A 26,163-nucleotide genomic window follows, 5' to 3' on the forward strand; every position below is an offset into this window, starting at 1 on the left:
ATAAGGGAAATGAGGAAAATGTATTGTGTTATTTCTTGCAAGATGGAGCATTAACAGAAAGTAAGCTTTTCACAATACTGCCAGGGACAGGACACCAATGCAATTTTCCAAGACTAATTTCCTTAACAGAAATGAAAAAGTTGTTAACTTCCTTGGGAGAAAATCAAAGTAGATAAATAAAATATTAATATTAAACAGCTGTGCATGACACTTAAAGGCTGCATTAACTGGAAAGGTCTTGGGAGTTTACCTGAACTCACAGGCATAATTTACACATTAGAACTGAAATCGGAAGTATACAGGCTTAATTAAACAATTTCACTTTTGTAATACTAAGGATCAGAAAATATGAGCAAAACTTGATTTTTTTTTGGTAAATTCAGACATTTATAAGCTCAAAGAATTTTAAAATAAGAAAGAACTCTTGAAGTCCAATTAACCCACCCTCTTCACTTTGTAGATGTGGAGTCTAAATTAGAGATGCTAAACAACTTATGTTCGGAGAAGGCAATGGCACCCCACTCCTGTACTCTTGCCTGGAGAATCCCATGGACAGAGGAGCCTGGTGGGCTGCAGTCCATGGGATTGCTAAGAGTCCGACAGGACTGAGCGACTTCACTTTCACTTTTAACTTTCATGCGTTGGAAAAGGAAATGGCAACCCACTCCAGTGTTCTTGCCTGGAGAATCCCAGGGGCGGGGGAGCCTGGTGGCTGCCATCTATGGGGTCGCACAGAGTCGGACACAACTGAAGTGACTTAGTAGCAGCAGCAGCAGCAAACAACTTATGGATAGAAGAACTAGTCCCGACCTTCACCCAGAAACAAATGCTAAAAATTTCTTTTATGTTCATATTATAAATTTGTCAACTGGAGTTATATCATATGGTTTTTCATGACCTAAAGTACAGAGAGTGTGTTTTAAAACACACAGAAAGGATGTCAACTTCCTTCATGGTACCCATAGGAAATGAAGCAATTAGGATGCTTCTCTGGCAGGAGCCCTGAGCCTACTCCCCCACCAAAGAATCAAACCCCTTATCTTCCTATTATTCACATGAATTTCATTTGTCCATGTGTCCATTTATTCTGCCTTCATTAGGCTATTCATTTTGCCTTTTTGTCATGCCACTTCCTGCATGCGGAAGTGAAGGAACATACTCAACTTGAATCCAGATGAAGTAATCCTGTGGTAACAAATACCAGCAAACATTCATCTGTTTTAAAAATTTTTCTTTAAGAAACAAGTATAAACACTCATTTTATTTCTCAAAACAGTTCTAATAAGGTAAGTGTACTTCAACACCTGTTTTTAGACAAATTACTCCAAAAAATTCTCTAAATTTCACCCTGAATTGATGACTCGGGTTTAAAAATTACAACTGAAAAAAGTCAACTTCTACTTAATATTGCCTTTCAAATGGTTAATTTTCTAAGGCCAAAAAAAAAATGTCATAAAAGACTTAGGATATTCCTATAAAAGTTTATTTTTAAAAAATTAGTATCAACACAAAAAGCATGAGCTTTTTACAAAATTTACAAAAAGATAAATTTGACTTCATCAATATTAAAAAAAGGGTGCATCAGAGGTCATTAAGAAAGTTAAAATATAGCCTATAGAATGGGAGAAAATATGTGCAAATAAGCAATTTGATAAGGGCCTAGAGCCCAGACTATGTCAAGAAATCCTGCAACTCAACAAAAAGATGAAAAACCCAATTAAAAATGGGTGAAAGACTTGAACTGGAATTTCTCCAAATAAGATATTCAAATGACCAAGAAGCACACAAGAACATGCTCAGTATCATTAGTCATCAGGGAAGCACAAACCTCAATTTCAGTAAGATATCACCTCTCAGCCACTAAAATGGCACAATCAAAAAACCACAAATTAACAAGGTAAGTAAGGATGTGGAAAAACCAGAACCCTCATATATTGCTGATGGGAACGTAAAATGGTACTGCTACTGTGGAGCAGTTTGGAAGTTCATCAAGAAGCTAAACATGTTGGCATTTCCATCAAAAAGCCAAACACAGGTTAACCTCAAAGAATTGAAAACAGGGACTCAGATATTGTATGCCAATGTGCACAGTAGTATTATTGGTAACAGTGAGAAATAAAAACAACCCAAATATCCATCCACAGATACACAGATAAACAAATTATGGTATATACCTACAATGGAGTAGTATTCAGTCATAAAAAGAAATAAAGTACGAATACGTGCTACAACGAGAATGATCTTTGAAAACATTATGCCAAGTGGATAGAGACAGACACAAAGGGTCGTACATTGTATGATTTCATTCCTGTGAAATATCCAAAACAGGTAAGTCCATAGAGACAGAATGTGGATTGCTGGTTACCGAGGGCTTGCGGGGCTTGGGGATAAGAACAACTGCTTCATGGGTAAGGGGTTTCCTTTTGGGGAGATGAAAATGTTTTCTAACAAAATAGAGATGGTTATGGCACAACATTGTGAATGCACTAAATGTCACTGAATTATTTACTTTAACATGGCTAATGTGATAAACATTGTGAATGCACTAAATGTCACTGAATTATTTACTTTAACATGGCTAATGTGATATGAATTTCACCTAAATAAAAATTAACATAAAATTTACAAAAGGAAATCTTACTTTTCTCTAAATTCTTTCAAAATACTTGTAAATTGTTAAGTTGGCAGCAAAGAATTCCTCTGTCAAATTTCTTTGCCAAGATTTCAAAACTCATTTAAAGATTTTAAAGATGAGAAAATGAAATATGTCATGGAAAGAAACATATCTACATGATTAAAGATCTATCCCCCACCATGCCAAGGTCTTGATACCACATGTGTACATATGTAAATTATTCTCACTGGAATGTAACTAGAATTATGTTTTCAGATTTAGTCAACATGACATTTGATGTATTCTGAGAATATTTTTAAAAGCTCAAAACAAAAATATTTTCTGTCACACATGGTATGCAATCAATAAAGTAATAAAAAGGCAAAAACAAACAAAAAAAATGCTAACCAGGCTGTAACTTCATAATTCCTATTTGGGTCTTTGAGAATTGTCCATGACAATTCTGGACAAATATATTTGTCCAGTTATAAAAGACTTTTATCCTACTGTTGGCAAACTTTCAAAGCCATTTTGGGGGAATCTTGATTTACTTCTTAAATACAAATATCCTTAAACATATACTGTCATTTCTAAAAAGGCAGGTTAATCTATACGCCATCAAATCTCAACGCCATCAAATCTCAAATCTTGTATGGTCTAACAAATATTGACAGTAAATTTCTTATGTATTGCCCCGGGTGTTAATACTTTCATTCTTTTTTTTTTTAATTTACTGAGATATAATTCACATACTGTACAATCCATCCATTTAAAGTATAAAATTCAATGTTGTTCCATATATTCACAGGGTTGTACAACCATCCCTACTATCTAGTTACAGACCATTTCATTACTTAACAAAAACAAAAACAAAATCCATACCCATTAGCAGTGACCCCTTCTCTCCCACCTCTAATCTATTTTCTGTCTCTATGGGCTTGCCTATTTCTGAGTATTTCATTAAAATGTAATCATATAATATATGGTTTCTTATGATTGAATTCTATCACTTAGAATGTTTTCAAGGCTCATTTATGTTGTAGCATGCATCAGTACTCTTTTCCTTTTCATTGCCAAATAACATTCAATTGTATAGCATATTTCATTTAATCATCAGTAAGTCAACATTTGGGTTATTTATATTTTGGTGATTATGAGTACTGCTATTATGAACATCCACATATAAGTTTACATGTAGACATAAGTTTTCGGGTCTCTTGGGTATTGACACTTATTTACACAACCATAGTTGGACATTGTAATGATTTTTAATCTTGACCTCTCATCCTATTCAACTGATAAATTCTGGCTGAATTATATGGAAGTGTATAAACTCAGGTACTACATAAGAATGAGGTCCCTGTGTTGCAGTTAAATACACAGCAGATGAAAGACAGAATGTCAAAATCTAAACCTACATAAAAGGGCTTATTAAACTTTAGGGAGAAGTAGAACTAACATTTGGATCTGTTAGTGTTTAATTTTTATGAATGACAAAGAACATGTTACCAAATTCCCAGGAAAAGGGATAAATATAAAACATGTGTGAGGGATAAATATAAAACAGTTGTGAGGAATAAACATAAACCACTTGAAGAACTAGGTGAGAGAGAAATGGAGGAAGGGAGGAGGAAAAGGGAAGTGGGGAGAGAGTGAGAGACAGAAAGAGGAAAGGGGGGGTGATGGAAAGAGGGAGTACAGAGGAATATGGGGACAGGGCAGGGGGCAGGATGGGAAAACAGCCAGGAAACTGGCTTAAAAAGTAATGAGAAAAGACCTTTGTTGTTGTCTGCCATAAAAGCAATAACAGGATACCCACTTTAATAGAGCCTAAGACAATAAACACATAAAATTCCACCAGGATTTTCAAATGCTCTCAACAAGAATTAATTAGTGGAATATCAAACTGCTGTTACCTCCATGCAGGTTTGCTGATAGCACAAATGGATAGGTCTTCATCCAGCTCATCACAGCAATAGTTTCTGGTTGGGTGGGCTCTGTGATCTGAACAAACTGGTCTGGGAAATTCCGGTTCAGGTCAAAGTTGTTGCTGTTGTTTCTGCCGATTACACTTACTAGATCTCCTGTATGATAAAAGATTCAAATGTAAGCTATATTTCACTTACATTTTAATCCAGCACAAATGACTTCAGCTATCTTAACTCAAAGCTAAGTGTGAACACATCAGGCTTCACTATGATCTATCACACTACAGCTGAAACTGAGCAGGACCCTGTGAGGCCTTCCCAGGTACAAAAGCTCCTCTGCATGCCCCAATTCTTGTCTGCAGAGAAAAGACTTTCATTTCTGAGGTCTTCTCTGAGATCCACAAGCAATGACTAATTAGGGAAGCGAGGAAATTCAGAAACAAAGGAAAAGAAGTTAAGCCCAAAAAGTAATGACAACAGTTCAGGATAAAACTGTCCTAGTTCCTCCTCCAGGATACATATAATCTGACACATCTCCTTCAATTGTTCAGCAGGAACTAAGGCCCCTGCTTAGTAGGGGAAGATGACTCTGCTGAGCACAAGCATGTAGACCCCAGACTGGTTGAAACCAACTGGTCAACCTTCAACTAAGACAGCTGATAATTAAGATTCCTGAAACATCATCCTGTTACATCACCACCAACCTGAAGAAAGTCATGCACCGGGCACCATCACCCCAAATGTTGCCTTTAAAAACCCTTCCCTGAAAGCCATAGAGGAATTTGGGTCTGTTGAGCATAAGCTACCCATAATCCTTGTTTGATGTCTGCAAATAAAATAAGTCCTATACTTTACTTCATGGCAACCTGGTGTTAGTAAACTGGCTTTGCTGTGCGGCAGGTGAGTGGACCCAAGTTCAGTTAGGTAACATGATTAAAACACTGTTTTTATGTTTAAAAAAAAAATATCTCTTCCAGGTCTTTTGAATAGGAAGGTAAAACCATTATCCTTTCATTTCTGCCTTTCATCATACTTTGAGGGGAGAAAAAGCCCAATCATACAAATTATATGAAAATATTGCTCAATTGTCAATAATCCACATACAACAATGTGATCAGAGTATTAAGTGGGCAGGACTGATATGAGGGGGATTTTATTGTACTGATATATAGGTCACTGCTGCTGCTGGAGAAGGCAATGGCACCCCACTCCAGTACTCTTGCCTGGAAAATCCCATGGATGGAGGAGCCTGGTAGGCTGCAGTCCATGGGGTCGCTGAGAGTCGGACACGACTGAGCGACTTTACTTTCACTTTTCACTTTCATGCACTGGAGAAGGAAATGGCAACCCACTCCAGTGTTCTTGCCTGGAGAATCCCAGGGACGGGGGAGCCTGGTGGGCTGCCAGACGTCTATGGGGTCGCACAGAGTCAGACACGACTGAAGTGACTTAGCAGCAGTAGCAGTAGCTGCTGCTGCTGCTGCTAAGTCACTTCAGTCGTGTCCGACTCCTAGCGACCCCATGGACTACAGCCCACCAGACTCAGTCATTCACTAATCCAGTCTCTCAGTGTTCAATCAGTGACAGTAACAAACCATGTGGCCGCATATTCATATTGTGGGATCTATTCTATTCACTGGTATCACTGTCTGGAAGGAACCACAGGTTAGGAAAAGATGGATTCTCACTCTGCAGTGTTCTGCATAAGGTGGCCCGTGTAATAAAACTGCTCTCCTTGCCCTTACTGTGATGCCCCAGCAGAGACAGCTAGCCCAGGGAAGGTAGAGGAATGGGAAATCAGTAACTCAGCAGGTTTAGACTACATATACATGCAGAGTAGAACTGGGAGTCAAAAAGTTTGCTTTGAGTTTTCACTTATTAGATAAGGTTCCCAACAAAATAATTTAACAAAAATTAATGTTAACATGGAGCAATTTATTAAAATCTTACATTATTTTAGTAAACAAGAACCATTACCAAAGTGGAGACTTCATTAAATATACACTTGATGGCATAATTGGTGAATAAACTAGCCTATCTTAAAAGAATACAAAAGCTAAAACCAATGATAAATTATAAGACTAAAACAAGAAGAAATTTTAGGGAAACAACCAGTTCAAATTATTTTCTATGCTCAAATAATTATGCCATATGATAAACAATGGACATGAGTGAGCAAACTCTAGGAGATGGTGAAGGACAGGAAAGCCTGGCATGTTGCAGTCCATAGGGTCGCAGAGTCAGGCATGACTTAGCAACTGAACTGAATGATAATCAAAATGATTAAGCGTTAATAGACAACTATTCTTTACCTTCCTGGGCCTTTTCATACCCATCAGGATTCATGGATGGCATAAGGTGAATTCTAGTGTTAAGAACCAAATCTGTTACTTCAGGATCTGTACCAAAGTTCTTACAAAGGTATTCGATGAGGTTCAGTAGCAGTTCTCTTCCAACCACTTCATTTCCATGCATATTTCCAATGTACTTAAATTCTGGTTCACCTGAAAACAGAATTACATGGAAGACCTTTTTTCCTCTTCATTCATCCTAGACTTGCTCACTTTTCACCCAATACACAAAGACATTGAACCAAAAATGTAAGCTATATTTTGACAAAAGAAACAGGAAAAAGCATCTTATAAAGCAGCTTTGTTACTACTACATGTCAGGTAGCAAGCTCAAAGTAAACATATATTATATATATATATATATATATGAATATGTATATATACATAGAAGGGCTTCTCTGGTGGCTCAGTGATAAGGAATCTGCCTGCCAATGCAGGAGACTCAGGTTTGATTCCTGGGTCAGGAAGATCTCCTGGAGAAGGAAATGGCAACCCACTCTAGTATTCTTGTTTGGGAAATCCCATGGACAGAGGAGCCTGGTAGGCTGCAGTCCATGGGGTCGCAAGAGTCAGACACAACTTAGCGACTAAACAGCATATACATATATATATATATATACATACATATATCATATGCTACAAAAATAAAAATACTTCTAGCAGGAATAATCTAATCTGTGTGTGTAGTATGCTAAATATGCTGCATAATACATAAGTCGCTCAGTTGTGTCCGACCCTCTGTGACCCCATGGACTGTAGGCTGCCAGGCTCCTCTGTCCATGGAATTCTCCAAGCAAGAATACTGGACTGCATAGCCATTCCCTTCTCTAAGTGATCTTCCCAATCCAGGGATCGAACCCAGGTCTCGGTTTCCCACATTGCAGGCAGATTCTTTACCATCTGAGCCACCAGGGAAGCCCATGGTGCATAATATGGATTATCAAATGCTTTTTTTCCCTAGCAGAAGATTGGTTCCATTTTCTTTAATCCAGTTATAAATACTACAGGTGACCTTTCTAGATGAAGCAAAGAAATATAGCCCACAGCTCTGAGAAGCAGTACTGAAATTATGTGTGACACTACACCAATTACCTGGTTCATGGACACCTGGGTTATCAGATATCTCCATTACATAAAGTTCTCTTGACTCTACCGATTTTCCCAATGAATAAAGTCGGGTGATGTTAGGATACTCATTGGCAAACCTTCTCAAGAAGATTTCCATGTCAGGGAAATGGTGGTGGTGAAAGTCCTGTGGTTGAATTGGCTGGTGGGTAGACTGTGTTCCAGGAGGACTATTAGGTGTAGCAACTGTGCTAGCCGTTACTACAGCCTCAGTTGTGTCAGGGATTACTGAAGCCACAGTCGGTCGTAGGGGAAAATTCACCTTTGTGGCTGGTCCTTCTTTCACTATGATATTATTAACAGTCAGTGGCATATATCTGAAAAGAAAAATTCGAAAAAGTAGATGGGCTTGGAGTTAAACTGAAACAGACAATGCTTTAACATTATAAAAGCACAACAGCCTTTTCATACTCTTGCACTGTCTCTCAAAAATGAAATCAAATAAAGAGAAATGTGCAAATTCAAGACTTTTAGGATATTATTTCACAAAGCATCTCAGATTAAGTCTTTAAAGAACTATTTCTCTTACCATCCTTTCAGGTTCCACACATTAGAACGCTTATAAAAATTTATATTCAAAGAAGAGAATACAATGAAAAATGGAGGTTGTTGATCCATTTGTAACCATTCCTACAATACTCAAAGTAGGGATAAATGATCCAGTTCTTCATAGCACCTTATCAAACTGACATTCCAACTACTTTACCAAATAGGAAAGTTCAAAATTGAAGATAATTTATTTGCTACAGGTAAATCCTTAGCAAAATGAGCTTACAGAAAGGCTTCCAGAGGGCGTAGGTAACCACTCATTTTGTGTATTAGAAACCTGATGGTAAGACAGCTCTTCAAAAGTGTCTTTTGTAGAGTCCTGAGTTTTTTCTACCCTGGTTTTCAATTAGCCTTGAGCTTTTAAAACTCCTTCCTCCCAATTTTACAACTATGCTTCATATCCAGTTGTATAGTTAATGTGACAAAAGACTCTACTGTAGTATTTTCTCATTACAAAAGGGGAAAAAAATCAGAAAACAAGGAAAAACAAAAGCCAGATATAGTAAGATCTCCCCAAATGTATTTCTGTCTAGATATAAACAGAAGCTTGACATTTTAAGAGTCTAGTTTAAATTCTTATCTAGTTATGTTTAGAGAAGAGCTAACATCCATCCTGCTCAAACTTTCAAAAAATTGCACAGGGAGAACCACTCCCACACTCATTTTACAACCATCACCCTGACACCAAAAGCAGAAAAAGATATCACACAAAAAAGGAAATTATAGGCCAATGTCACTGATGAACATCAATGCAAAAATCCTCAACAAAATTGTAGCAAAGAGAATCCACCAACACATTAAAAGGATCATATACCATGATCAAGTGGGGTTTATCCCAGGGATGCAAGGATTCTTCAATACACACAAACCAATCAATGTGATACACCATATTAACAAATTGAAAGATAAAATTCATACCCAGTTAAAACTGCTGTTATGTTATAAGTTCCAGGAACAAGTAATCTGTGGAAATCACCAAATCTTCCTGTTGTGATATTATGATTAATACCAGCCACTGAGATAGTTGCATTCTCTAAGCCAGCTCCTGTTACTGAATCTGTAACAAATCCTTCAACGCCAATGTGGACCTAGAAAAACAAGAATCAACATAGACTGCTCAGAGAAAGTCAATTTGGAAGGCAAGAGAGAATAGCCTCTCTGCATTGATGCTAGAATTTCTCAAAAATAAAGTTATTCCTCTAGCCCTCTGAAACATTTTTCAATCCCTCCAAGTTAAAATAAAATACAGACCAAAAAGATTAAATCCTGAAACTTAAGTCATCTGAAACCTAGGCTGGTAAAGTACTTTTGAAATTCCCTCTTCTCAAAGCTAGACTTCTGCTTTTCTCAACAAGATACAATTGATAATATCTGGGATGTGTGCGTGCGTGCTAAGTCACTTAAGTCGTGTCTGACTCTTTGAAAACCTATGGACTGTATTACGTCAGGCTCCTCTGTCCATGGGATGCTCCAGGCAAGACTACTAGAGCAGGTTTCCATGCTTTCCTCCAGGACCTTCCCAACCCAGGGATGGCACCTGTGTCTCTTAGGTCTCCTGCATTGGCAGGGGGTTCTTTAGCGCCACCTGGGAGCCCTCGATTTCTGGTATATGTAATAATATATTAGCCTGCCTGATACGTAAGTTAAACTTACGTTGTGGTTCATATGGTGGTACAGGTTCTCTAGCAAATATGATCGCATGGCGTTGGAAGAATCTGATGATACAACTTTTGCTAATTATTTATTTAATTCCTAATTACTTCAAGTTGTAGAAGTGTTGTAAGATAGACAAAGGAAGCTCTCCAGAAGAAAAGAGCTCAGAGGAAGGGTAATGGAGGCTGAGAGTATGTTCTGATAGATTCTAATACTTTCTAAAGATTATCTATCATCTTAAATAATAAAAAAAAGACAAAGGGTATCTAGCATAGATTTATTCATATACACAAATTTCCCCCCTATTTAATCAATTATTTCCATACCCACCCTTCCATATAGCTGCTTTTACCTTTTCAATCAATGTGATCAAAGACTCACGATTGTTCTCCCACTCTTGTCGAAGTTGTGAAGCAGGTGGGTACTTGCAACAGGATAGTTCTAACGTGATCTCAAAACAATTGGCCCATACATAATTATAATCTTGCATACCACCTGAAACATGGAAGAAAAAGTAAGTTTATTCTCAGGATTCTACTCTCAAAAAGACCAAAGCCATCTCTGCTTATATAAACTCTCTTTCATTAAGTAGTTTGAAATCAGAGAAGGCTCTTGAATTACAGAGGAGACTAACAAGGAAGGTAAAAGGAATACACACTGGAAAGGAATATATATAAAGGAAATGTGTCTGACTGACAGGTAAACAGCTATAAAGAGCATGAATATAACAATTAATAATAACAGTAATAATGATAACAGCTCTATATTTGAATGTTTACTATATGCCAGTGTTACTGAGTCCAAGCTCCCTCTGCTCCCTCTGCCACATTGTTGAGGCAAGGAAGACAACTTTATTTGAAAAGCTGGCAGACAGAGAAGATGGCAGACTGTCTCAAAATAACCATCTTGCTGGGGTCTGGATGCCAGGTTCTCTTACAGAACCAGAGAAGTGGTGAGGAACTAAAGTCAAAAGGCACAATAAAGAGGGACAGGCAGTGAGGAAGTAAAGTTTTTAAAAAGGGCCATCAGTCTTGCAAAGTATCTCTAGGAATGGGCCAGCCAGTGAAAGGGATATGTTAATTTCTGTGGACAGGGTCAGATTATCTGACAGGGTCAGAGCTGAACAAAGGCACTTTGGGTTTTTTGGGTTTTTTTTAAGTTTGAGATTTTATTCATGTATTTATTTTTATTTTTTGGGCTGTGCTGCGCATGTGCCTTTGCTAGTTGCAGTGGGCAGGGGCTACTCTTTGTTGCAGCACCCAGGCTTTTCATTGCAGTGGCTTCTCTTGTTGTGGAGCACGGGCTATAGGCACCTGGACTTCAGCAGTTACAGAATGTGGGCTCAGTAGCTGTGGTTCATGGGCTCTAGAGTGAGTGCTGGCTCAGTAGTGGTGCACAGGCTTAGTTGCTCCAGGGCATGTGGGATCTTCCTGGATCAGGGATCAAACCAGTGTCCTTTGCTTTGGTATTCTTAACCACTGGGAAGCCTGGCACTTTAGTTTAACAGTCAGAAAGAGGGACAGGGTCCTTTGAGGCAGGTCAGTATGTATGTTATAATAACAAAAGCAACAAAAAGCAAGTCAAAGAAACAGTTTCGACAAGGAGTCAGAATTGGTTCTTCCCTGCAAACCAGCTCTGTTCTATGACCTTTACGCATATTAACATTTAGTCTTTACAACAACTTTATGATGCGGGTATTGCTATTTCACCCATTTTACAGATGTGAGAAGTAAGGCATAGAGAGGTTAAGATTTCTGACAGAATGAATATGAAAGATACTCAAGTGATCTTTAAGTTATGAAGGTCATTCATGTCAAAACATTATTCAGTTCAGTTCAGTCACTCAGTCGTGTCTGACTCTTTGCGACCCCATGAATCGCAGCACGCCAGGCCTCCCTGTCCGTCACCATCTCCTGGAGTTCACTCAGACTCATGTCCATCGAGTCAGTGATGCCATCCAGCCATCTCATCCTCTGTCATCCCCTTCTCCTCCTGCCCCCAATCCCTCCCAGCATCAGAGTCTTTTCCAATGAGTCAACTCTTCACATGAGGTGGCCAAAGTACTGGAGTTTCAGCTTTAGCATCATTCCTTCCAAAGAACACCCAGGACTGATCTCCTTTAGAATGGACTGGTTGGATCTCCTTGCAGTCCAAGGGACTCTCAAGAGTCTTCTCCAACACCACAGTTCAAAAGCATCAACTCTTTGGCGCTCAGCTTTCTTCACAGTCCAACTCTCACATCCATACATGACCACAGGAAAAACCATAGCCTTGACTAGATGGACCTTTGTTGGCAAAGTAATGTCTCTGCTTTTCAATATGCTATCTAGGTTGGTCATAACTTTTCTTCCAAGGAGTAAGCATCTTTTAATTTCATGGCTGCAGTAACCATCTGCAGTGATTTTGGAGCCCCAAAAAATAAAGTCTGACATTGTTTCCACTGTTTCCCCATCTATTTCCCATGAAGTGATGGGACCAGATGCCATGATCTTCATTTTCTGAATGTTGAGCTTTAAGCCAACTTTTTCACTCTCCTCTTTCATTTTCATCAAGAGGCTTTTTAGTTCCTCTTCACTTTCTGCCATAAGGGTGGTGTCATCTGCATATTTGAGGTTACTGATGTTAAGGGCCTACTATTCTAACTGTACTCTTCTGTACCACAAAGGTGACAATAAGAGTCTGAATCAAAATGCTAGAGTAGAGGGACTTCCCTGGTGATCCAGTGGTTAAGAATTCACCTTGCAATGCAGGGGACAAGAGTTCAATCCCTGGTTGGGGAACTAAGATCCCACAGGCCGCAGAGCAACTAAACCTGAGTGCCATAACTACTGAAGCCCACACATCGTAACTAGAGACTCTATGCACCACAGTGAAATATCTCACATGACATAACAAAGATCCCGCCAACTAAGACCTGATGCAGTCAAATAAATTAAAAAAAATTTTTTTAAGGTAGAGTAGAAAGATCCTGAGCTCTCAACCTCACATAGGCAAAACAACTTACAGAACAACTATCTTGGAAACCAACCTGAAGAAGAGCAGAAAATATTTTCCACAACTAAAGATATAAAGAAGGAACCACAATAAAATGGGTATGGAAGACGCACAGATGCTCTAGTGAGAACCCACATCCCTGGAGTAATGACTCACTAGCAGGAAGACTATCAGCATTGTGGCAGTCACCCCTGGGGAGCAAGGAGTCCAAGACCAACACCAGGATCCCCAGCCCAGGGTCCCGCATTAGGAAGACAAACCTCCAAAAAGTCTGGCTTGAAAACCAGTGGGGCTTATGTACAGGAGCATCAAAGAGTTGTAGGAAGTCAAGACTCTGCTCCTAAGGGTGCATGCAAAAATACACTCGCTTCAAGTCCCAGTACAGAGGCAACAGTTTGAAAGGCATCTGAATCAGACACACCTGCTGATCTTAGAGAGCCTCCTGGAGAGGCAGGAGGCAGCAGGGACTCCTCTAGGGGACTGAGATGCTAGTTGTAGCTATTTCTGTGATTTCACTCTATCATGCTGAGATGGGCTCCATTTTGGAATCTTCCCTTGAGTCTGTTAGAGCTGGAGGCCTGCCTCACCCACCAGTGGTCAAACAATGCTGAGTATCAGCACCAGTGTGCCCAAGCAGTTGGCCCTGCCACAACTGAAAGGAACAAGCAGCCCACATAGGGAACACCCATCAAGTGTCTGGTTTAGGTAGCCAGAGGGGAGCATGCTGCTGAGCCCATAGGACTTCTCTAAGATTGGGAGACACACAGACTTACTTTATACAAAGAAATCAACACAGAAAATCAGGCAAAATGAGGAGACAGAGGAATGTGCTCCACACGAAAGACTAAGACAAAACCTCAGAAGAAGACCTAAATGAAATGGAGATAAGTAATCTACCTGATAAAGAGTTAAAGGTAAGGATCATAAAGATGTTCACTGAAGAATGGATGAACACGGTGAAAACTTCAACAAAGAGTTAGAAAATATAAAAAAGGACCAATTAGGGCTGAAGAATACAATAAATAAAATGAAAAATACACTAGAGGGAATCAACACTATTATATACAATGGAATATTATTTTTAAACTTTTAAAATTGTATGTATACAATGGAATATTACTCAGCCATAAAAAAGGAACACATTTGAGTCAGTTCTAATGATGTAGATGAATCTAGAGCCTATTATACAGAGTGAAGAAAGTTATAAAGAGAAAAATAAATATCATAAACTAATACATATATATGGAGTCCAAAAAAATGGTGCTAATGAACCTATTGGCAGGGCAGCAATGGAGATGCAGACGTAGAGAACAGACAGGTAGACATGGTGGTGGGCGAGGAAGGAGAGGGTGGAAAATGGGCAGAGCAGCATGGAAACACATATACTACCATATGTAAAATAGAAAGGCAATGGGAATTTGCTATATGACCCAGGCAGTTCAATCAGAGCTCTGTGACAACCTAGAGGGGTGGGATCGTGTGGGAAGTGGAGAGAGGTTCAAGGGGGAGGGCACATGTGTATACCTATGGCTGATTCATACCGATGTATGGCAGAAACCAATACAATATTGTAGAGCAATTATCCTTCCATTAAAAATAAATGAAATGTTTTTAAAAAAAAGATGATGGCAAAAAAAAAAAATACAGTAGAGGGAATCAACAGTAGATTAGATGATATAGAATACTAGATCAGTGATCTGGAAGACAGAGTAGAGAAAAATCACCCAAGCTGAACAGGAAAGACAAGTGAGGACAGTTTAAATGACCTCTGGGACAACATCAATCATACTAACATTTACAGTATAGTGTCCCAGAAGGAGAAGAAAGACAAAAAAGAGAACTTATTTGAAGAAATAGTAACTGAGAACTTCCCTAACCAGTGGAAAGAAACAGATATCCAGTCCAGGAAGCACAGACAGTCTCAAACAAGGTGAACTCAAAGAGGTGCACACCGAGAAACATTATATTTAAAATGCCAAAAATTAAATATAAAGAGATTCACAAAAGCATCAAAAGGAGAAACAACTAATTATATACAAGGAAACTCCCATAAGACTATCAGCTGACTTTTCAGCAGGAACTTAGCAGGCCAGTAGGGAATGACATGATATATTCAAAGTGCTGAAAAAAATACAACCAAGAATACCCAGCAAGGTTATCATCTGAAGGAGTGATAAAGACTTTGACAGACAAACAAAAGCTAAAGGAGTTTATCACCAATAAACCAGCCCTTCAAGAAACGTTAAAGGGACTTCTCCAAGCAGAAAAGGTCACAACTAGAAATAAGAAAATGATAAAAGAAACAAATCTCAACGGCAGAGACAAACATATGGAAAAGATAGTAGATCAACCACTTACAACATTAGTAGAGAGGCAAAAGTAAAGAAAGCAGAAGACAAAGTAGTAAAATTTATTACTATCTTCCAAAATGGTTGCACCATTTTGCACTCCCATCAATAATGCACGAGAGTTCCTGTTGCTCCACTTCTTCACAAGCATTTGCTGTTGTCAGTGTTCTGGACTATGTACGGCCTTTCTGATAGGTGTGTAGCGGTAACTTGTTTTAATTTACATTTCCCTTGTTGACATATGATGTGGAATCTTTTCATGTTTATTTGCCATCTGTATATCTGTTGGTGAGATGTCTGGAGGTTTCTGGCCCATTTTTAAATGAAGTTGTTGTTTTATTAGTGTTGAGTCTTAAGTGAAAGTGAAAGTTGCTCAGTCCTGTCTGACTCTTTACGACTCCATGGACTATACAGTCTGTGGAATTCTCCAGGCCAGAAAACTGGAGTGGGTAGCCTTTCCTTTCTCCAGGGAATCTTTCCAACCCAGGGATCAAACCGAGGTCTCCTGCATTGCAGGAGGATTCTTTACCAGCTGAGCCACAAAGGAAGCCCCAAAATACTGGAGTGGGTAGCCTATCTCTTCTCCAGCAGATCTTCCCAACCCAGGAATCAAACCGGGGTCTCCTGCAATGCAGGCGGGTTCTTTACCAACTGAGCTATCAGAGTTTTTGAATATATTTTAGATAATAGTCCTTTATCACACGTAATTGCCTTCCTTTTTCAGGCTGAATAACATTTCACTGGATGTAAGTACCACATTTTCTTCATTCATCTGTCAATAAACATTGAGGTAGCTTCTTGGCAACTGTGAATAACACTGCAGTGAACATGGGTGTACAAATTTTCAAGGTCCTTTTTCCAGTTCTTTTGTATTTATACTCTTAAGTGAGATTGTTGAATCATACGGTAATTCTATTTTTAACTTTTTGAGGAAGCTCCATACTGTTTTCCATAGCAACTGCACTATTTTATATTCCTACCAACTGTGCAAAGGAATTGAAATTCTACACAACTCCATCAAACTTGCTATTTTAATTCGGCTTTTTTTTTTTTTTTAATAGTGATCATCTTAAGAGGTAGAAGGTGATATCTCTTTGTGGTTTTGATTTGTTTCTCCCTGATAATGATATTAAGCATCTTTTCATATGTGTGCTGGTCATTGATTTTAAAAAAAAAATGTGTATTCAAGTCCTTTGTCCATTTACTAATCAGATTACTTGTTTTCTGTTGAGTTGTATTCTGAATATTAACCCCTGGTGATAGAAGCAAGGTCCAATGCTATAAAAAGCAATATTGCATAGGAACCTGGAATGTCAGGTCCATGAATCAAAGCAAATTGGAAGTGGTCAAACAAGAGATAGCAAGAGTGAATGTCAACATTCTAGGAATCAGTGAACTGAAATGGACTGGAATGGGTGAATTTAACTCAGATGACCATTATATCTACTACTGCGGGCAGGAATCCCTCAGAAGAAATGGAGTGGCCATCATGGTCAAAAAGAGAGTCCAAAATGCAGTACTTGGATGCAATCTCAAAAACGACAGAATGATCTCTGTTCGTTTCCAAGGCAAACCATTCAATATCACAGTGATCCAAGTCTATGCCCCAACCAGTAACGCTGAAGAAGCTGAAGTTGAATGGTTCTATGAAGACCTACAAGACCTTTTAGAACTAACACCCCCCAAAAGATGTCCTTTTCATTATAGGGGACTGGAATGCAAAAGTAGGAAGTCAAGAAACACCTGGAGTAACAGGCAAATTTGGTCTTGGAATACAGAATGAAGCAGGGCAAAGACTAATAGAGTTTTGCCAAGAAAATGCACTGGTCATAACAAACACCCTCTTCCAACAACACAAGAGAAGACTCTATACATGGACATCACCAGATGGTCAATACCGAAATCAGATTGATTATATTCTTTGCAGCCAAAGATGGAGAAGTTCTATACAATCAGCAAAAACAAGACCAGGAGCTGACTGTGGCTCAGACCATGACCTCCTTATTGCCAAATTCAGACTTAAATTGAAGAAAGTAGGGAAAACCACTAGACCATTCAGGTATGACCTAAATCAAATCCCTTATGATTATACAGTGGAAGTGAGAAATAGATTTAAGGGACTAGATCTGATAGAGTGCCTGATGAACTATGGAATGAGGTTCGTGACATTGTATAGGAGACAGGGATCAAGACCATTCCCATAGGAAAGAAATGCAAAAAAGCAAAATGGCTGTCTGGGGAGGCCTTACAAATAGCTGTGCAAAGAAGAGAAGCGAAAAGCAAAGGAGAAAAGGAAAGATATAAACATCTGAATGCAGAGTTCCAAAGAACAGCAAGAAGAGATAAGAAAGCCTTCCTCAGCGATCAATGCAAAGAAATAGAGGAAAACAACAGAATGGGAAAGACTAGGGATCTCTTCAAGAAAATCAGAGATACCAAAGGAACACTTCATGCAAAGATGAGCTCAATAAAGGACTGAAATGGTATGGACCTAAGAGAAGCAGAAGATATTAAGAAGAGGTGGCAAGAATACACAAAAGAACTGTACAAAAAAGATCTTCACGACCCAGATAATCACGATGGTGTGATCACTGACCTAGAGCCAGACATCCTGGAATGTGAAGTCAAGTGGGCCTTAGAAAGCATTACTACGAACAAAGCTAGTGGAGGTGATGGAATTCCAGTTAAGCTATTCCAAATCCTGAAAGATGATGCTGTGAAAGTGCTGCACTCAATATGCCAGCAAATTTGGAAAACTCAGCAGTGGCCACAGGACTGGAAAAGGTCAGTTTTCATTCCAATCCCAAAGAAAGGCAATGCCAAAGAATGCTCAAACTACTGCACAATTGCACTCATCTCACACGCTAGTAAAGTAATGCTCAAAATTCTCCAAGCCAGACTTCAGCAATATAAACAGTTAGAACTGGACATGGAACAACAGACTGGTTCCAAATAGGAAAAGGAGTTCGTCAAGGCTGTATATTGTCATATTGTCACCCTGTTTATTTAACTTATATGCAGAGTACATCATGAGAAACGCTGGGCTGGAAGAAACACAAACTGGAATCAAGATTGCCGAGAAATATCAATAACCTCAGATATGCAGATGACACCACCCTTATGGCAGAAAGTGAAGAGGAACTCAAAAGCTCTTGATGAAAGTGAAAGAGGAGAGTGAAAAAGTTGGCTTAAAGCTCAACATTCAGAAAATGAAGATCATGGCATCTGGTCCCACCACTTCATGGGAAATAGATGGGGAAACAGTGGAAGATTATTTTTGGGGCTCCAAAATCACTGGAAACTGCAGCCATGAAATTAAAAGACACTTACTAAGGAAAGTTATGACCAACCTAGACAGGCAGAGACATTTACTTTGCCAACAAAATCACTGCAGATGGTGAGAGTTGGACTGCTGAGCCAAGAAATTAAAAGAGAAGACTCTTGACTCCTTGGAAGGAATCCAACCAGTCCATTCTGAGATCAATTTCCTTTGGAGAATAGCATATTACTTTGGCCAAAAGCATGCGAGAGACTCATTTAAACTCTGATGCTGGGAACAAAGGAGGAATCAACAGTGAATGGCTGGATGGTTTTTCCTGTGGCTCAGTTGGTGATGGATGTGAGAGTGTGATTCATGGGGTTGCAAAGAGTCAGACATGACTGAGCGACTGATCTGATCTGATCTGATCTGATAAACAGTTTGCAAATATTTTTCAGTAGGCTGCCTTTTCACTATTGATTGTTTCCCTTGCTGCACAGAACATCAGAGGTTTTTGAGCAGAGGTGTGATATAATCTGAACTGCCTTTTTAAAAGATCATTCTGACTGCTGGGTGAAAAATGGTGGTAGAGGAACAACAAGAAAAGCAGAGAGATGAATTAGAAGAGAATGATGGCTTCAACTAGGTTGCTGGTAAAGGAGATGAAGCAGAGAGATCTGGGTGTGAGAAAAGATTTGTTTAAAAGGAATGAAGGATGACTTCTTGATTTTTGGCTTGAGAAACTAGGGAGACAGTGTCATTAGTGTCATTAACTGAGAGGATGAAGGAGAACAAAGGAAACAGATGTGGCAAGCCCAAGGTTTTGTCTTTGGTCCTCTTCTCTTACTTTACCTATTCCCTTGGTGTCTCATGCAGCCCCACGGGGCTTAATATTATCTACAGGCTGACAATTCTCAAATTTCTATGTCCAACCTACACCTCTTTCCAGAATCCAGACTTGTCCATCCAATGATCTATTCAATATCTCTACTTGGGTATCACAAACCTAACAACAGACTCATCGTCCCTAAACCTGCTCCACCTGCAGTCTCTCCCACGATGGTCAACAGCACTGGAGGAATCTAGTTACTCAGGGTCAAAAGCCTTGGAGTCACATCTCACATCTAAAGCATCTGGAAACCATGCTAGTTGTAACTTGAAGATATATCCAGAATCCAAAGATTTCTCAACTCTACTGCTGCCGCCCTGATATAAGCCATGATCCTTTCTCCACCAGGACTTCTGCAATTACTCTTAAGAGCTCTCCCTGTTCCTGCCCTAGCATTTCTGTGTTCTTCTCTCCAGAGATGCCAGAGTAATTCTGCAAAAATTAAGCCAGAGGTTGTTCCCCTATACAATGACTTCCTGTTGCATTTAGACTAAAAGCCAAAGCCTAAGGCGCTGCATCATTTGTCCACTACCACTCCCTTCCCTCTCTCACCACCTTTTACACTCTCCCCATCATCATCTCGCTGCACCAGCCACGCTGGCCACCCCGCTGTTCACTGGATACACTAGGTACCTCCTGACTTTGGGTCTTTGCTCTAGCTATTCCCTTTGCCTGGAGTGCTCTTCCCCCAGATATCCCTACTTGACTCATTCCCTCACCTTCAGCTCTTTGCTCCAATTTCAACTTGACAATGAGGTTCACCCTGATCTCCCCACTTAGTTTCTAGTCACTTCTCCCCATCACTGTCCCCAAGCCCATCTCACAAGCACTCACAATTCCTCTCACCCTTTTTTGTTCTATAGGACTTTAAATTTTACCTATTATGTTTATTATTTATTGTCTGTTTCTCTTTGCTAGATTATAAACAACATAAGAGCAGAGATATTTGTTATACTCATTCACAGATAGTCCAAGCACTAGAACAGTACCAGGCACATGGTATTCCTTCAATAAATATTTGTTGAAGTAATGAAAGTAAGAAGGCTAGGACAGTGAGAAATTAAGATTTCTATTTTGAATGCATTAAATTTGAGATTCTCATTGACCATCCATGTGGATATGTCAAATAGACTGTCTTCCTAAAAGACATGAGCACGTTTACCATCACTACAAGCCTGGTAACTTTGTCTTAACCTTTTTTTCTTAGAAGGCAAGCTATCCATCTCTGGTTTTCTCTTATCTCCCAGCATCTTGGCACTCACTTTGGGTCTGGCAGAAAAGGTGAAAGGATGATTTTTCATCTCCCTACCAGTCATATTTTAGGGCTTCTCTGGTGGTTCAGACAGTAGAGAATCTGCCTGCAATGCACGAGACCTGGGTTTGATCCCTGGGTCAGGAAGATCCCCTGGAGAAGGGAATGGCTACCCACTCCAGTGTTCTTGCCTGGAGAATCTCATGCACAGAGGAGCCTGGTGGGCAACAGTCCATGGGGTCGTAAAGAGTCAGACTCGACTGAGCGACTAACACTTTAACTCACCAGTCACATCTAGTCATTTAGTGACATTAGTCACTTTCGGTCAACTCTGACTTGCATGTACATATGTGGACATATGTATGCTATTCATCATAAATCATATTTATTAATCTCCAATATTTACTACTATATTGGTCACAGTACAATGGTCACTGTGTGTAAGTCATCAAACTAAGATTACAGGGATGTATAAATAGAAGACATATTTCCATTCCAGAGAGTAGAGTCTTGAGGAAAACAAACACAGAACACTAAAAATAATTTCAGAGCAATACAAGTGTGAACTAATCTGTTTTTCTGCATATGTAAAACATAATAGGGAAAAATTATTCTCATCTAAGGAAAAAAGAACTTAATAGCTATATTAAATTGCAAACACAGTCAACTCACACTTTAATTATGCCAGAAGGCAGTGAAGGAGACTCTTATAACACTATAATCACCAGGCTTCATGCTGGCATTCTTTTGTTAACCCCTTAACTGTCTTTCTTCAGCAGCAATTTAAGAAATACTAGCTAAGAGCAGTTTTTCACTTTCATGCATTGGAGAAGGAAATGGCAACCCACTCCAGTGTTCTTGCCTGGAGAATTCCAGGGACGAGGGAGCCTGGTGGGCTGCCATCTATGGGGTCGCACAGAGTCGGACACAACTGAAGCGACTTAGCAGCAGCAGCAGCTAAGAGCAACAAGAAGACAAAGTTACATGAATTTCTGTGTTAAGGTCAAGCCTATTTTAAAGATTTTATACACATATGCTAAATTGTTACCCAGATATATTCTCTATGCCTTTATTTTTATCCTTTTTTTTTTTTTACTTTTTTTTAAGGCAGTTTTTTAATCAAGAGATATTTTACAATTTTTCGGTAGCTAAATTTATCATTCTTTTCCTTTTATGGCTTCATAATACTTTGCTGTCTAGAAAGGCTTTTCTCATTCTGAGTATAAAAATACTTGTTGGCTTCTGGTTTTGTTTATGGCTACATTTTTACATCATGTTCTATATGGACTTAAGACTTTATTTGGTATGATCTGAGGTAAATGTCACCTATATTTTTGTCTCAAAGTTAACCAGTTATCCCTATAATTCTTTCCCCATTGTTTTAAATGTCATTAATTATATCCCAAATGCTTTTGTTTCTGTTACTATGCTTTCTATTTTGTTCTGCTGGTCAATTTATTTTGATATCTTAATTACACCGATTTAGTAAGCACGGTTTTATAACACATTGTTCAGTTCAGTCTCTCAGTCATGTCCGACTCCTTGTGATCCCATGGACTGCAGCACGCCAGGCCTCCCTGTCCATCACCAATTCCTGGAGTTTGCTCAAACTCACGTCCATTGAGTTGGTGATGCCATCCAACCATCTCATCCTCTGTCATCCCTTTCTCCTCTCACCTTCAATCTTTCCCAGCATCAGGGTCTTTTCCAGTGAGTTAGTTTTTTGCATCAAGTGGGCAAAGTATTGGAGTTTCAGCTTCAGCATTACTCCTTCCAATGAATATTCAGGACTGATCTCCTTTAGGATGGACTGGTTGGATCTCCTTGCTATCCAAGGGACTCTCAAGAGTCTTCTCTAACACCACAGTTCAAAAACATCAATTCTTCAGCACTCAGCTTTCTTTATAGTTCAACTCTCACATCCATATATGACCACAGGAAAAACCATAGCTCTGACTACATGGATCTTTGCTGGCAAAGTAATGTCTCTGCTTTTTAATAAGCTGTCTAGGTTGGTCATAACTTTTCTTCCAAGGAGCAAGCATCTTTTAATTTAATGGCTGCAGTCACCATCTGCAGTGATTTTGGAGCCCCCCAAAATAAAGTCTGTCACTGTTTCCATTGTTTCCCCATCTATTTGCCATGAAGTGATGGGGCTGGATGCCATGATCTTACTTTTCTGAATGTTGAGTTTTAAGCCAACTTTTTCACTCTCCTCTTTCACTTTCATCAAGAGGCTCTTTAGTTCTTCTTCACTTTCTGCCATAAGGGTGGTGTCATCTGCATATCTGAGGTTATTGATATTCCTCCTGGCAATCTTGATTCCAGCTTGTGCTTCATCCAGTCCAGCATGTCTCATGATGTACTCTGCATATAAGTTAAATAAGCAGGGTGACAATACACAGCCTTGACGTACTCCTTTCCCAATTTGGAACCAGTCTGTTGTTCCATGTCCAGTTCTAACTCTTGCTTCTTGACCTGCATACAGATTTCTCAGGAGGCAGGTCACATGGTCTCATATTCCCATCTCTTTCAGAATTTTCCAGTTTGTTGCAATCCACACAAAGGCTTTGGCATGGTCAATAAAAGCAGAAATAGATGTTTTTCTGGAACTCTCTTGCTTTTTCAATGATCCAATGGGTGTTGGCAATTTGATCTCTGGTTCCTCTGCCTTTTCTAAAACCAGCTTGAACATCTGGAAGTTCACGGTTCACATACTGTTGAAGCCTGGCTTGGAGAATTTTGAGCATTACTTTGCTAGTGTGTGAGATGAGTGCAATTGTGCGGTGGTTTGAGCTTTCTTTGGCATTGCCTTTCTTTGGGATTGGAATGAAAACTGACCTTTTCCAGTCCTGTGGCCACTGCTGAGTTTTCCAAATTTGCTGGTATACTGAGTACAGCACTTTCATAGCATCAGCTTTTAGGATTTGGAATAGCTCAACTGGAATTCCATCACCTCCACTAGCTTTGTTCATAGTGATGCTTCCTAAGGCCCACCTGACTTTGCATTCCAGGATGTCTGGCTCTAGGTGAGTGATCACACCATCGTGATTATCTGGGTTGTGAAAATCTTTTTTGTATAGTTCTGTGTATTCTTGCCACCTCTTCTTAATATCTTCGGCTTCTGTTAGGTCCATACCATTTCTGTCCTTTATTGTGCCCATCTTTGCGTGAAAAGTTCCCTTGGTACCTCTAATTTTCTTAAAGAGATCTCTAGTCTTTCCCATTCTATTATTTTCCTCTATTTCTTTGCATTGATCACTGAGGAAGGCTTTCTTATCTCTCCTTGCTATTCTTTGGAACTCTGCATTCAAATGGGTATATCTTTCCTTTTCTCCTTTTCTCCAGACTATACAGTGGAAGTGACAAATAGATTCAAGGGGTTAGATCTGACAGAGTGCCTGAAGAACTATGAACAGAGGTTTGTGACACTGTGTATACGAGGCAGTGATCAAGACCATCCCCAGAAATGCAAAAAGACAAAACGGTTATCTGAGGAGGCCTTACAAATGGCTATGAAAAGAAGAGAAGCAAAAGGCAAAGGAGAAAAGGAAAGATATACCCATTTGAATGCAGAGTTACAAAATAATACATTGTAATATTTGGCAATTAAAGTCTCTATTATCATTCTCATAGAAATTCTCCTTTTCATTACTGAAGACCCCATTGTATGGATGTAGTTATCGTTTAGTGGCTAAGCCGTGTCCTCTCTTTTGTGACCCCATGGATTGTAGCCCCACCAGGTTCCTCTGTTTATAGACTTTCTCAGGCAAGAGTACTGGAGTGGGCTCCCATTTCCTTCTCCAGGGTATCTCCTGGACCCAGGGATCAAACCTGCATCTCCTGCATTGCAGGCGGATTATTTATGGCTGAGCAATCGGGGAAGCCCTCTATTTGTTTATTTGTTTATTCAATCACTATGTGGTGGGTATTTGACTTGGTTTCAGCTTTAGGTAATTATGAATAAAACTGTGCCTAAGTCTTAACATGGACAAATTATTTCATGTCTTTAGGGTAAATACCTAGGAGAGGTGTGGCTGGATCATGTGGTAAGTGAAAATTTAACTTCACAAGAAGCTGTTTTCCAAAGTGGCTGTACTGTATCACATTCCCACATCAAGATATATGTTCCAGTTGCTCTCCACCCTTAGTTAACAAGTTGCTCAAGCAACTGGTCAGCCTTTTGTAGTTATAAGCATCCTGGCAGGTGGATAGTGCTATCTCATGGTGGTTCCAACCTGTATTTCCCTGACAACTAATGACAGTTAACACCGTAAGGTATCTTTATTCATGATCTATTTTGGGAGACCTTAGAAGTGACTGTAGACAGGACAGAGATCAAAAAAGGGATCCTATAAAGTTTTCTATGAACTCCTGAGCTCAACTCTGAATTGCACATGTGAGGGTCTGACCCTGAACAGCATACCAAAGTCACTGAGAACTGATCTACACAGCAGACCACTGCTCCCTGGGTGGTACTCGCACAGGACAGGTCTGAACAGGCAGGACAAAGGTGTTGAAAACTGAATTGACATTGGAATCACAGCCTACTGAAGGCAAGTAAAAACTTGCAACTGAACCTAAGTGGGTCATTCACTACCAGAATGAATAAACAAAAAGTTACCATTTTTATAGGGTTTAAACAAGGCTCCAATCTTATAATATATGATTCAAAATGTCCAGAATATAATCTAAATTATTTGATATTTAAAGAACTAGTCAAATATCAACAGCTTGCAAGGAAAAAATAATGCACACCAACTCCAAGATGAACCAGGTATGGGAATTATCAGACTAACCTTAAGGTAATTATTATAGCCAGGTAAATATTAAAGAGGTAAGATTAAACAGTCTTGAAATGAAATAAAAGAAACAGACAGAAGAGGTTAAAAAAATAGATTTCAGAAGTAAAAAATATAACCAAATTTTAAAATTTACTGGATGAGTTCAACAAAGAATAGAAATGACAAAGGGGAGTCAATTTGAAGACAAATAAATAGAAATTACCTAATCTGAACAACAGAAAAAAAATAAAGTAAAAGAATAGAGTTTTAGGAACAGTATCAAAATGTCTAATATTCTTCTTACTAGAATCTCAAAAGGGGAGGAAAAAAGAGTGCCATGCTGAAAAAAAAAAAAAAAAGTAGAAGAAACAATGGCTGAAAACTTCCCAAATCTGGCAAAAGACAAAAATTTATATT

The 26,163-nt window shown here is 39.1% G+C and overlaps 1 protein-coding gene across 1 annotated transcript in view; it reads right to left on the bottom strand.

Annotated features, from left to right (window-relative positions):
- CPD (carboxypeptidase D) overlaps positions 1-26,163 on the bottom strand; it is a 71,623-nt gene that overhangs the window by 26,557 nt on the left and 18,903 nt on the right. Inside the window, exons 3-7 of the mRNA XM_005888213.3 lie at positions 10,573-10,715; positions 9,486-9,655; positions 7,986-8,335; positions 6,855-7,046; positions 4,531-4,698 (exon numbers count right to left, since the gene is read on the bottom strand). Of these exons, the coding sequence (XP_005888275.3) occupies positions 4,531-4,698; positions 6,855-7,046; positions 7,986-8,335; positions 9,486-9,655; positions 10,573-10,715 (1,023 nt within the window). The remainder of the gene's footprint in view (positions 1-4,530; positions 4,699-6,854; positions 7,047-7,985; positions 8,336-9,485; positions 9,656-10,572; positions 10,716-26,163) is intronic.

This window comes from Bos mutus, chromosome 19 (genome assembly GCF_027580195.1).
Source record: "Bos mutus isolate GX-2022 chromosome 19, NWIPB_WYAK_1.1, whole genome shotgun sequence".
In the NCBI taxonomy this organism is placed as follows: Eukaryota; Metazoa; Chordata; class Mammalia; order Artiodactyla; family Bovidae; genus Bos; species Bos mutus.